Genomic DNA, 13,751 nt, shown 5'->3' on the forward strand with positions numbered 1-13,751 from the left:
AAAATAAAAAAAAATCATTATGTGGCTGTTTTATTAGTGATGTATTGAAATAACCAGACTTTTATTTTACTGTATGTTATTATTAATATTTGTGAAGGAGACAAGAATAAATTATGACCTAACCAGGCAATCAAACTAGAGGAAGCTACATTATTTCAACGTCACTTAGACACTTCATAACAGCATTTTTAAAACTACAAAGAAAATAAATCACTTTGTAAAGGGGCACCTGAACTTCAAGTAAAACATATAACTGGTATCTAAAGTTGGTATGGGAAATAAGAGGAACAAAGTACAGTTTGAACCACATTTCTCAATAAGAGAAAGGAACTACAATTTGGCAGATGTGAACAATGTGTGCAGGCTGTTTGCAGTCACTCGGTGAAAGGAGCCAGTGAGTAAATTGGACCAACCCGCTGCCCCCAAAATGTACTGTGAGGTGGGCGTAAGCAAAAAGTGATTCACAATTTAACAGGCCAAGGAGTATGAAAGGATGTCAAATGGGGCATAAAGGGGGCTTGAGGCTTCAGAAGAGCACTAGGGTATTTGTTCAGAACTTGACAGATATGGGTAATTTGTCAAAAATTGGCGGGAGCCCCAGCCGCCCTATTTAGTGAGTATACATTTGTATAAGCTCAAAGTAGGGTCAGGTGAGGCAGCCACCAAAATGTGACTGAAATTCCTCATCAGTCACGGACTCTCACAAACATCACAGTGAAAAGTAGGGCTTTGACCGAGTACTTAAAAACGAAAGCAACAAAGCTCTCTTGAGCCACTTTGTAAGGTGCCATCAGTAATGTCTCGTGGTAGTCATGTCCTGGCTATGAAGTAGGAGTCAACATTTATTTTACAACCTCTAAATTCTCTTACACATTGTAACTCCTTTACTTACAGTATATTTCCAATTTCACATGCGGGGTGTACTTTAAGAAAAATAAGACAGAACATTGCTTTTAGCACATTCACTTGCTATGACCCTCTGTCCACCCATCTCCCGTTAAATGGTTGCCTCGCTAGTTATGATTACACTGTATGTTTTATAATAAACTGAAACTACTGAAGCACTAGTGAAAGTCAGCCGTGTCTCCGTCTGGGGGAGGGCATGCCCTGAAGCTCCACTGAAATAAGATGTTTTGGTCGAATTCGGTCGGGAGAGGGGCAAAAGTGGGGTGCAGGGGTGGCGCAGTCTGTCCGGGTGCGCAGTCGAGTAGACCGTATTTTAGAAACAAAGGACAGAACTTTTTTACTTGTTACAATCACTTTTACTTTCAACACAGGAGTGTGTGAAATAAAAATGAAGATGTAATTACTTTTCTAAGAACGTAATAGGCGTATTCCTTAACGGTAGTGTCATTCTGTCTGTAGCATAGGAGACTGCATGGAAATGAGCTGGAGTGGGACACTGGTCCATAGGCAACTGTTGCAATTTCGGTCTACTTTATTTCTCTAGATTTGATTTCCAAGTGAATTCCAGCCTATGTTCAAAACTGGGCCCCTGGCTTGTGGCAGTCTTGCCTTGTACATTGAGGCTTACCTGCTTGTCTGTACTGTAGGGATTTACGATATGCAGACATTACAGAGATACTGTCTTTTTCACTGTGTGTGCGGTTTATTCCTCTTTATAATTTACCGTGTTTGCTTCTTTTCTTCAAACTTTCCTCTGCCTGCTACTTTCAGTTCAAGAATGAGCACAAGGGCAAGATAGCATGAGTGGGCAGAACATGCACTGTTCTGATTGGCTGCTGCAATCAGTGTCATTTACATGTCATTCGATTATGTATTAGAACTACTTCAGCCACATCTCATATTGACATCACAGAATAATGTGTGTTCTGTTTTGTGAACAGGTGAAGAATACATGCTTAACAAGCTTTTTAACGCACAGGAGCGTGACAGAACCCTGGCCGAGTATTCCACCTTCTTGAACCGATGTTTCGTCTGTCGAGTGCGGTGTCTGTTAGACAGCACTTCCGGCTTCCTGGTAAGTAATACGAGAGGCGCTGATCAATCCTTCCTCTGGCTGCGACAAAAGAAGGAATTCTGGGTGGAAATGTCAACTGTCTAATTAATGTTACTGGCCTAATTTCTTGCCCAGACGTACACTCACCAAAAACATATCTCCCAGTTTTGAGTTGTAACATTTCTGACATTAGGGCACCACCGATAAGGAATCACATGTATATATTTTTTTTAAATGTACTGACGAGACATTTGCTTAAAAAAGCAATACAATGTTGGCTGTGAATGGCGCAGTGACTGATCTGGAAGCTAATGCCATTGCCCAGTCCTGGGAAGCGGCAGGTGCGCAAAATAACATTCTGTTATTGGAACAGCAGAGGTTGATTTTATCAGCGGGGACATACATCATGTATTCTTGACACATGTGCTTGATGTGTTCCAGGAAAGATGCTGTATACATTTATATTCTCCACTTATTAACATAACAGAGGCTGATTTACAGTCACAGCGTCCTGAGGGTTTTTTCTCGAACCCAAGAAATGTACTTGTGGGTCAGCTGCAGCAGCTTGGATGAAGCTTGGCTGATGCGCGACTCACTGAAGCTTAACAGTGACCAGACAGAAGCTCTGATCTTCGGAGGACCCGTCTCTCTGTAGTCTAGTGGGTGACCCGACAAGCTAGGTCCTCGGAAGAGTGGTCACTCTTTTGTCTACCTCGCTTCCCAACACTGGAATTCATTACCCCTCACAAGTACAATTTATCTAATTATCTTCGTTTCCACAGTCATCTAAAATATTTTACCAGCTGTCTAGTGTACTTATCTGCTTTGCCTTTTCTCCCAAGTGCTAGGACACTTCCCTGAGGGTAACAGTGTGCTCTGTGGGCAAAGATTGATTTCAATCCCCTAACCCCAACTTGCCTAGGCAAGAAGAGTGGAGATTGTGCTAAAGAAAAGGTTATGTTGTTTTACACCTATGTATGTCTCAATAGAATATTACAAAAGGCTTGTAGAGAATTTGTCTGCATGTGAACTTTGAACAGGATGGAGATTGTGAGCTGATATTCATGGACATGTTTACAAGTATAAAAACTGAGGCAAGGATGGTAGAAGGAGTTGGCATGCAGTGCATATGTGTGGCTCTCTAGTAGATGTTGAAAGCTAGCAAGCTTACATAAGTAAGGAATGAAATTATGTGGGGGAAGCTATGTGTGGTTGTGAGAATTTGGTTTTATTACATGATATACTGTAGCTGTGGGTCCTTATCGTGGAATACACTCACTCTTGTGTCCATTCAGACTCATTTGTATCACCTTTAGCTCAACCCTGGGAAGCTGTGACTTCAAGCGGCAAGGCTTAGCAAAGGAACTTAGGGCCTCATTTACAAGGCGCTAGCAGCACACTGCTCCACCGAAGTGCCATTTGTATGACGCTCCAGTGACGCAGTGTGCCAGCCCATATTTACAAAGCCAGACAAAGCCACCTTGCATGGCTAATCATGGCCTTGTAAATATGGACTCCTTTCACGCATAACTTTGCATGAAAGGCGCATTCCATGGGTGATGGTTGGGGTGTTCCCACGCAGCACCCATGGAACCCGAAGGAATCTGATGTAATCCCAGACTTAAGTCTGGGAAGGCGTCAGATTCCTTTGCCACCTCAGGGGTGGCATAAGAGTTACACAACAGGGAGAAATATCTTTAATTCTCCCCGTTTTTCCCTCTTTCTATGTGTGCTGCTTTTTACCCCAGCGGTGTTGCTCAGAGCTCCTCCAGCGAGTTCCTGGGTTTTGCCATCTTGGTTTTCAATTTGGCAGGGAACTCTGGGAGCATCTGAGTGGCCAGTGCCAGCAGGTGACGTCAGAGCCCTCCCCTGATAGGTGTGTACCTGTGTAGCTGACCAATCCCCCTTTAAGGGCTATTTAGGGTCTCTCTCTTGGGTGTTCTTCATGTTCAGATTGCAGTACTCCAGCAGGAATCCTTTGCATCCTTTACTTCACCTTCTTATAGAAGAAACTGCATTTGGACCCTCCGGAACTATACAAACTGCAACAAAGAAGCAAAGACTACTTCTGCAACATTGTATCTTTAGCTCCTGCCAGCAACTGCAACAGTTTCCAGGTCGTGCATCCTCAGAGGACAGCCTGTCTTTAGCCTGCACCAGAAGAACAAAGGAATCTCCCTTGGAGTGAAGGAGTCACTCCCCTGCTTCAGCAGACACCCCTTTGCAGCGATGACCGGTAGCGTGGGTCCCCTCTCCTGACGAACTGCGTGGATCCAGCAACACAGGTGGTGGACTGAAGTGGTCCAGACGGTCCTGACATCCTACTGTCCAACTTTGGGGGAGGTAAGAGCTTGCCTTCCCATGCAATGTGTGTTTTGAAGTTGCCAAGACTTGTTGGCATCCTTCCACGAAGTTCTTCGTGCACCTTGCAGCTCCAGCCCCCAGCACAGCTTCCTAAGTGGTTCTCTGGCGGCGTGGGATCCCTTGTTGTAGTGCTGCGTGGGCCTCCTTTTGAACATCCTTTGTCCCTGTGCTGTGGGACTACTGTGCGTGCTGCCAGAGCTTCTGAGGGCTCTCTGAGTTGCTGACAGCCCCCTTTGACTCCCCTCCTGGGTAGAGTCCACCAGGTCCCTCCTGGTCCCGGGCAGCGCCATTTTCTGCTTAACTCTTTGCGTGTGTCAAGGCTTGTTGGTGGAATCCAGCAACGCAAACCAGACTGCAACCATCCCTCCAGTGTGGGACATCATCTGCACTGACCATGAACCCACATCCATCTTCTTGGGTGCAGTACTGACTGTTGTTCTTCACCAGTGGTTCTTCTTTTGCACCTTCATCCGTGTTAGCAGGGTTACCTGTTTGACTTGGTCCCATTCTTCCACAGGTCTTCAGGTGCAAGAATTCATCATTGTTGTCTTGCAGTCTCTTCTGGTTCTTGCATAACCTTCTTTCTCATGTTCTTGTGTGCTCTAGGAAAGTTACTGTGATTTATTCCTGTTTTCCTGGGCTCTGTGGTGGGTTCTATTACTTAACTTTGGTGTTTTCTAATACTCCTAGCGCCCCACACTTCACTCTACACACCACACTTACCAAGGTGGGAAACCGTCATTCGCATTCCACTTTCTTAGTATATGGTTTGTATGCCCCCCTAGGCCCATTTGTAACTATTGTGATTTTCACTATTTGCACTGTTTTCTAACTGTTTTTACAGCTATTTCTGCATACTAGTGTATATAATTTGTGTATTACTTACCTCCTAAGGGAGTATAGTCTCTATGGTATTTTTGGCATTTGTGTCACCAAAATAAAGTACCTTTATTTTTGTAACACTGAGTATTTTATTTCATGTGTGTGAGTACTGTGTGACTACAGTGGTATTGCATGAGCTTTGCATGTCTCCTAGATAAGCCTTGGCTGCTCATCCACACTATCCCTAGAGAGCCTGGCTTCTAGACACTGACTACATTTCACTAATAAGGGTTAACTGGACCTGGTATAAGGTGTAAGTACCTTAGGTACCCAGTATAAACAAGCCAGCCTCCTACAGTAGGTAGTCCTATTCAGAACGGATTCAGGCGGTAACCCTGCGAGCCGCAAAGCCGAATGTACAACAGTGTACATTACACTGTTTGCGATTCCCAATGGGGTCGCAAATGACCTACCTCATGAATATTCATGAGGTAGGTCACAATTTGCGACCCGATTGGGAATGGCTGCCCTCACAGGAATGGTGGCCTGCTGGAGACAGCAGACCACCATGTCTGTGACTGCTTTTAAATAAAGCAGTTTATTGTTTTTTGTAAATGCAGCCCGTTTTCCTTATAGGAAAACGAGATGCATTTTAAAAACAAAAATGAAAAGTTTTCTTTTCATTTTTTCAGAGCAGGCAGTGGTCCGTGGGACCACTGCCTGCTCTGAAAAAATATTTTCGCTGCCATTCACAAAGGGCAAGGGGTCCCCTGGGGACCCCTTACCGTTTACGAATGGGTTGGCACCAGTTTGAAACTGATGCTAACTGCGATTGGTTTGTGACTGCATTCACGGTCACAAAACAATGCTACATCGCACTGCGACTAGCAATTAGGAAGGCACGCCCCTTCCTAATTGCGACTCGCAAACCTATTGTGCGATTCAGTAAATAGATTATTGAATCTCAAAATATGCTCTGTACATAGCAAAATGTTTTTTTCCTGTTGCAAACGGTCCGATTCTGCGAATCGGGCCGTTTGCGACAGGAAAAATGGTACGTACATGTGCCCCCATATCTCTTGCTTAATAACATACAGCTCCTTGTCATAGGGCTGTATAGGTCTCCCTTAAAAGAGACTAATATATATTATTAAGGGGCTAGGGGACTTTGTCATGAACGGTAATGGCAGAGTCAAACTTGCAGTGTGACACTGCCTTTCTTACCTGTAGTGGCAGACAGGGAGCACTATATTCACTTTGTCACACACAGTGGCACAACCAGTACGGTAGCCTTTTGTGGACACTTAGCCTAACATTACTTGGGTACCACATATTAGGGACATATAAGTAAGTCAGTACTTGCCTATTTGGAAGCATCCAGTTTGACATAAGTTTTGTAACAGGACTCAACACTATCACTGAGGTCTGGACAGCAGGCCTTAGTGCACTCTCAGGGGCATAGTTAAGAGCCCCTAACGCCGTATTTACAAGGTGACGGTAAGCCACTTTTTGTGACTTACCGTCTTTTTGTAAATATGGCCTGTGGAAAGGGCGTGCAATGGGTGTTCCTGTGGGTGTGCCACAGCAACACCTATTACATTTTGATGCTGCCCCAGATTTATGAGTTTTCGTAAACCGGAAGCAGTGCCAGGGGTTGCGTTAGAGTGGCACACCGAGAAAAAATGCTTTCATTTTGCCTCATTTTTTGCTTGTTCTATGTGTGCTGCATTTTGCAACACTCATAGAAAGAGCAAACCGTAATTTAAGATTGTTTTTGTGAAGGAGGGTGTCCCTTGCTGCACAAAAACAATCTCCCCCTCAATGCAGCCATCCTTGCGCTATGGTGAAAGGGTGGCTGCGTTGGCGCACGGCAGCAAATTTATAACATTGCAGGGGAAAACATAGGGCTGCGCATCCCTGCATTTTGAAAGTGACGGTGCACAACGCTGGCAAATTTGGCACACCACCGTGCACTGTCATTTTTAATTAAATCTGGCTCTCAGAGTCGAAATGCCAGCAGCTAGTAGTCCAAATGGAAGCAAAATTGGGGGGAGCTCGCAAAAAGCCTTTTCCCTTACAACGCTGAATCAGTTGTTGAAATTTCAGGATACCGAAATGGTTATTCATTCATGAACCGAGTCTTTAGAGGAGATGAGTATTGTCTGTAGGTTCTTGCACACTACCAAGGAGAGCTTATTGCAGACGCCTGTGGTCCATTAGTTATTTTCCCATAGGACACCAGAAAGTTGGGGAGGGCAGAACTAAGGACTGCTTAAGGACTATGCACCACCTGTGGTCAGCTTATTGTAGTGGGCACTAATGCTGCTGTGTTTTTGCTGCTGTTTTGCACCCTTCTCCAGATCTGGAATTATTTTGGTGACTTCTGCTTTCAAGTTGTGGACTCGTCCACTGCAGTGGGAGCCCAGGCACTCTTCCATGACCAATGCCCACAAGAGGATGCAGTTTGTGAGAAGTGTGCCCAGCAGCTGCCTGGAGCATCACATTTACTTTAGATAAAGAAATCCCTTGCAGCTGCTGCTGCCACCGAGAAGATATGGCAGACAGACGCAGAGTTTGGTGGCGCTAACTGATACTTTGGTAGTTATAGAAGCTCAAAGCCTAACAAGTGCTTCTATCTCCTTTACTTTGTAAATTAAATTTAAAAAGAGCACATTTGCAAAAAATGCTGCTTTTGGGTGTGATTACAACATTAAAGGATGGGATTACTCCTTCACAAACATGACGTTCATCCCTGGGCAGAAATCTTTCAGTAGTCGTGCTGGTGGTCGGCTGCACAGAGGCAGTTCCACTGCCGTCACCGCCACGCCAAAAGGACTCCACCTGCTGTATTACAAGCAGTAATAAAGCATGGCAGTGTCCTGATGGCGGGGCGCTGCCGGCGGTGGAAGTACCTGTTCCTATTTCTTGGCCCGACAAAGTAAGTCAATCGTCTGACAGGGGAGGGGTGTGGGAGGGTGGGAGAGGTGTTGTTTCCACATGTGTGAGTGAGTGTATGCATGTGTGTATGTAAATGTGTATGTATGTGTGTATGCATGTGTGTATGCATGTGTGATTGTTGAAGTGAGTGCAAGGTGGAATGTTTGTGAATGCGTGTATGGAAGTGTTGGTGAATGAGTGTATGCATGTTGGTGAATGCATGTATGGAAGTGTTGGTGAATGCGTGCATGCGAGGTGAGTGTGGGTGTGTGTGCATGTATGCGGTGAGGATGGTGCTGTCACAGAAGGGTGGTGAGGGGACGGGGTGCTGTCATGGAAGGGGGGTGAGGAGGGGGGTGCTGTCACAGAGAGGGGTGCTGTCACAGAAGGGGGGTATTGTATGTGCATGGGGGTTGGGGGAGTTATCTGCTGGCGACAGGAAAGGAATTTCCTGTCGTCTGCAGGCTTTCCGCAGGTTTTCGTGGCTACCACCGCGGAAACCCTGGCAGAAAGCCAACTCATTATACTGCGGCAGTCTGCAGTTGACAGCCAGCCCAGAGGTGCTGTCCTCCGGCACAACTGTCCTACCGCCCTAGCGGTACCAGCGGTGATGTGGCGTTTTGGCAGAGGCCAAACTGCCACTCTCGTAATGTGGTGGTCTTCCCTGCCAGCCCATCCGTGGTCAGACCGCCACCATGGGACTGGCAGTCTTCGGACCTCCAGGGCCATAATGAGGCCCACAGACCTTGTTTTAATAGTGAACATACTTCTATAACGATAAACACTGCAATAAAAAATAAAGTGTTACTCGTTTTCAGCAGAACAGTCACCATATGTGCATAAAGTGTTTATTGCACTGCCTGCTGTCCTGTGCGCATGAATGTGTTTGCCGAAGGGCTTAGCTCTTATTTATTTTATTCAGCTGTTGTGTGTAGTTGACCGTTGCTCAGTATACTCTTTTGTTAAGAAGCACTGTTAGCCAATTACATGGGTTGCTCTGTTGTGCAAGTGTGGGTATGTTATGTTGTTTAGAAGGGTTCTCGTACTATGATGTTTGAGGGAAGTAGATGTGTTGTTGAGGTGGTAATGTGAATATACTATATGGCTTTTGTGCAGTGCCCCACTCCGGAAGATGTAGGTGGACCCTGTAGCATGGTTTGTGTGTTCAAGTAGGCGCTGGCCATTTTCAAGATAGTAGTTTGAAAAGAATGGTAGGGGCCGGTAAGAAGTGGCTGGTAGCATAGCGAGAATCTGAAATTGACAATATAATCTGGGGGTCCAACATTCATGATTAGGCAATGGATATTGTATTTGAAGTGGTCTAAAATATCCTTGTCTATTTGGCATGAGGTTTTACCAGCATTCAGTTCCAAAGTTTAAGATTAGAAATGTCCCTTTTTACATGTCACCTCATTCTATGGACACTGGGCTAGATGTGTCAAAGGTTTTGCATCACCCTTGCACCATGCAAGGTGACGCGGAGTGATGCAAAACCTAGACTGAGATTTACCAAGCAAGCAAAGCCAACTTGCATGGCCCTGCATGGCTTGATAAATTGAGAGTAATGCAAGCCAGCACTGCCTTGTGTTACTCTGCCTCAGGGAGGCGTTCCTTGGGTGGGGTGTGGGTGTTCCCATGCTTCTATCCATAGATTTTGGTGCATTTTCCGATTTACCAGGAGTGGTGTGTAGGAAAGTACCATCTTTCTTGGCATGTTACCTCCATTTTTACCTGTATGTCAGTATGTTTTTGCCTGTCTGACTGGGATCCTGCTGGTCAGGACCCCAGTGCTCATAGTTTATGGCCTAATGTGTGCGTCTGTATAGTGCTTAACTGTGTCACTGAGGCTCTGCTAATCAGAACCTCAGTGCCTATGCTCTCTCTGCTTTTAAATTTGTCACTATAGGCTAGTGACTTCATTTACCAATTTCATTGGCACACTGGACCCCCCTTATAAGTCCCTATTATATGGTACCTAGGTACCCAGGGCATTAGGGTTCCAGGAGATCTTATGGGCTGCAGCATTTATTTTGCCACCCACAAGGAGCTCAGACAAACCCTTTCACAGGACTGCCACTGCAGCCTGCGTGAAATAACGCACACATTATTTCACACCCATTTTCAATGCACTTAGGTAACTTATAAGTCACCTATATGTCTAACCTTCATTTAAGGCTAGGTGCAAAGTTACTAAGTGTGAGGGCACCCTTGCACTAGTAAAGGTGCCCCCACATATCTCAAGGCCAATTCCCGGAACTTTGTGAGTGCGAGGATGCCATTACACGCGTGCACTACATACAGGTCAATACCTATATGTAGCTTCACAATGTAACGTTGAATATGGCCATGTAAGGTGTCTAGAATCATTGAATTGTCCCCCCATTCCAAATCTGGTATTGGGGAGCCAATTCCATGCATCCTGGGACTTCCGCCATGGACCCCCAGTACTGCCAAACTAGCTCTCTAAGGCTTGCAATCCAGCTACAGCAGCTGCTATCTCACAGACAGGGTTCTGCCCTCCTGGGGTCTGAGCAGCTCAGTCACAGGAAGGCAGAACAAAGCATTTCCTTTGGGAGGAGGGTGTTACACCCTCTCCCTTTGGAAATAGGTGTAACAGGCTGGGGAGGGTTAGCCTCTCCCAGCCTATGGAAATGCTTTGAAGGGCACAGATGGTGCCCTCCTTGCATAAGCCAGTCTACACAGGTTCAGGGACTCCCAGTCCCTGCTCTGGCACGAAACTGGACAATGGAAAGGGGAGTGACCACTCCCCTGTACATCACCACCCCAGAGGTGGTGCCCAGAGCTCCTCCAGTGTGTCCCAGACTTCAGCCATGTTGTTTTCCTAGGTGTGGGGACACTCTGAGGCCTCTGAATGGCCAGTGCCAGCAGGTGATGTCAGAGACCCCTCCTGATTGGTCCTTACCTGATAAGGTAGCCAATCCCCCTTTCAGTGCTATTTAGGGTCTCTCCTGTGGGTTTCTATTCAGATTCTGCTTGCAAGTTTCCAACAGGAATCCTCTGCAACTACTACTTCATCATCTGACCTTGACCTCGGATCGACCACACAAACTGCTCCAGGAACCGCTGTAACAGCAACAAAGTATCCAGAAGGGCTACGTTTCCTCTGCAACTTCAGCTCCAGCCAGCAACTGCAACAGTTTCCACGGTGTGCATGCTCTGAAGATTCCCTGTCTTCACCCTGCACCAGAAGGACCGAATAAATCTCCAGTGAGGTAACGGAGTCACTCCCCTGCTGAAGCAGGCACCTTCTCAGTCGATGACAGGTTCTCTTGGACTCCTCTCCTGACGACAAGTGTGCTCCTTGGAACACAGAGAGTGGACCCCATCGACACAGACTGTTCTGAGGTCCTGCTATCGCAATTTGGAGGAGGTAAGGCCTTGCCTTCCCCCAGAGCCAGTGTACCCCTATGCACTGCGTCTTTTTCACCTCCTGCGGCCTCTGTGCACTATTTGCAAAATTCCTTTGTGCACAGCCTGGCCCAGGTCCCCAGCACTCTATTCTGCGACACTCAACTCGCTGAGTTGATCTCCAGTGGTGTGGGACCTTCCTTTGTAGTGCTGCACCAACCGCATTTTGCACCTCCTTTGTCCCTGTGTCCTGGGACTTATGTGGGTGCTATCTGGTGCTCTGAGGGCTCTCTGAAGTGCTGAGGGCCTCCTCCTCCTCCTCACACAGAGTTTAGGCTCCCAGGTCACTCCTGGGTCCAGGTAGTGCCTACTTGATGCAAAACGCGACTTTGCCGGAACCAAGGCTTGTTGGAGGAATCCAGCACCAAAACTCACCTGCATCCCCCTTCACAATGTGGGACATCCAGTGCATCATGCAGGAACCAGCTGACATCTTCCTAGGGTGCATTTCTGCAGTCTTCGTCCAACCGGGGCACTTTTCTTTTGCACCCTCTTCTAGATTGGCAGGGGCTCCTGTCCTTTCTGGAACTTCTTTCGACTTCTGGGCTTGGTCTCCTTCCTTTGCAGGTCTTCATGTCCAGGAATCCACCATTTGTTGTTTGCAGACTTGGTTGGTTCTTGCAATAACTCTAATCATGACTTGTAGTGTGTCCTAAAGAAACTTGTCATACTTTACTCCTGCTTTTCTGGGCTCTAGGGTGGGGTAATTTACTTACCTTTGCTGTATTCTTACTCTCCCAGCGATTCTGCACACACTACACTTGTCTAGGGGGGAATTCATGATTCGCATTCCACTTTCTTAGTATATGGTTTGTGTTGCCCCTAGACCTATTTTCTCCCATTGCATTCTATAGCATTTCCTATTGTTTGCACTATCCTATGTCTAATTACTTGCCTTATTCTGGTGTCTAGTGGATATATTGTGTACAGTACTTACCTCCAGAAGGAGTATTGCCTCTAAGATATTTTTGGTACTGTGTTACCCAAATAAACTACCTTTATTTTTGGTAACACTGAGTATTGTCTTTACTTGTGTATAAGTACTGTGTGACTATATGTGGTATTGCAGGACCGTTGTATGTCTCCCAGGTCAGCCTATGCTGCTCTGCTATAGCTACCTCTATCAGCCTAAGCTGCTAGAACACTACTACATTTCAATAATAAGGGATAACTGGACCTGGTGGAAGGTGTAAGTACCCAATGCACCCACTACAAACCAGGCCAGCCTCCTACATGGTAGACCTGGAAATGCATTAAAATGCGAAACCTTCCCAAGGGAGGCATACAGAGGAGAAATATGTTTATTTCTCCTAGTTGTTTTCCTACTCCTACGAGTGCTGCATTCTGCAGTACGCCTCAGAGAATTGTTTTTATGCAAGAAGGTGTCACACAAAACAACCCTGCCTGCAACGCAGGCACTTTTGGACCGTGGTGCAAGGTGCCTGTGTTGGCAGTAGGTAGTACATAGTCCACCAGTGCAAGAATAGGACAGGAATTCGCCATTTAATGTTAAAAATAGCACATTGCTGCTTTCTGTCCGTCACACAACACAGCACAGTAAGGTGTCTTACTGTCCTGCTTTCCATAACATTTTGATAAATCAGCTACTTAGAGAGTGGCAATTTTGTTTGCACTATGGGTAATGGGATAGAGGATATTGGAATTGCTACCGTGGGTCTTATTGAGGAGGGCAAAGTGATTGAGTTGAGCTCTGTATGGTGTTTCATATTCTTTTTTAATTTAATGCCTTGATTTTTAAAGTTAATGATGAAGACCTTGCTGTACCTTGGGCACATGCAAGGATCAGGTTCACTGAGGAAACATAGCTCTGACACAGTGATCAAGCTCATCTTCCTGGGTAGATAATGCTCCTCTGCGTGGGTCAGATGTAAGACAAGGGGATTCTTGCTTCCATTATCCAGGACTGCCTCTTAATACTGCAAACAAAAAGGCAACATTGATTTAGATTAGCTGCACATCTCTTAAAGTATTCAAATATCAATACATGGTGCTCAAACATTATAACACATTTGTTGCCACCATTTGTAACCTGGACTCACAAAAAAAACAGTTAATGACCAAAGCAAAAAAATATAGTGGAACACTCAAAATCTCTATAAATTACTCATATGATAGTCAGTAAGGCCATCTAGAAAGGGGAATTAGATCAATGTGTGACCAATTGAGAGAACATAGACAATTAGAAAAAGAATAAATAGGGTTTTGAAATTGTCATCAA

The 13,751-nt window shown here is 45.7% G+C and overlaps 1 protein-coding gene across 2 annotated transcripts in view; it reads left to right on the plus strand.

Annotated features, from left to right (window-relative positions):
* Positions 1-13,751, plus strand: part of AHRR (aryl hydrocarbon receptor repressor) — an 837,654-nt gene that overhangs the window by 715,471 nt on the left and 108,432 nt on the right. For both annotated transcript variants that reach the window (XM_069219459.1, XM_069219460.1), the window contains exon 7: positions 1,848-1,981. In XM_069219459.1, coding sequence (XP_069075560.1) covers positions 1,848-1,981 — 134 coding nt within the window. The remainder of the gene's footprint in view (positions 1-1,847; positions 1,982-13,751) is intronic.

The sequence above is a fragment of the Pleurodeles waltl genome, chromosome 2_2 (assembly GCF_031143425.1).
Source record: "Pleurodeles waltl isolate 20211129_DDA chromosome 2_2, aPleWal1.hap1.20221129, whole genome shotgun sequence".
Taxonomy (NCBI): Eukaryota; Metazoa; Chordata; class Amphibia; order Caudata; family Salamandridae; genus Pleurodeles; species Pleurodeles waltl.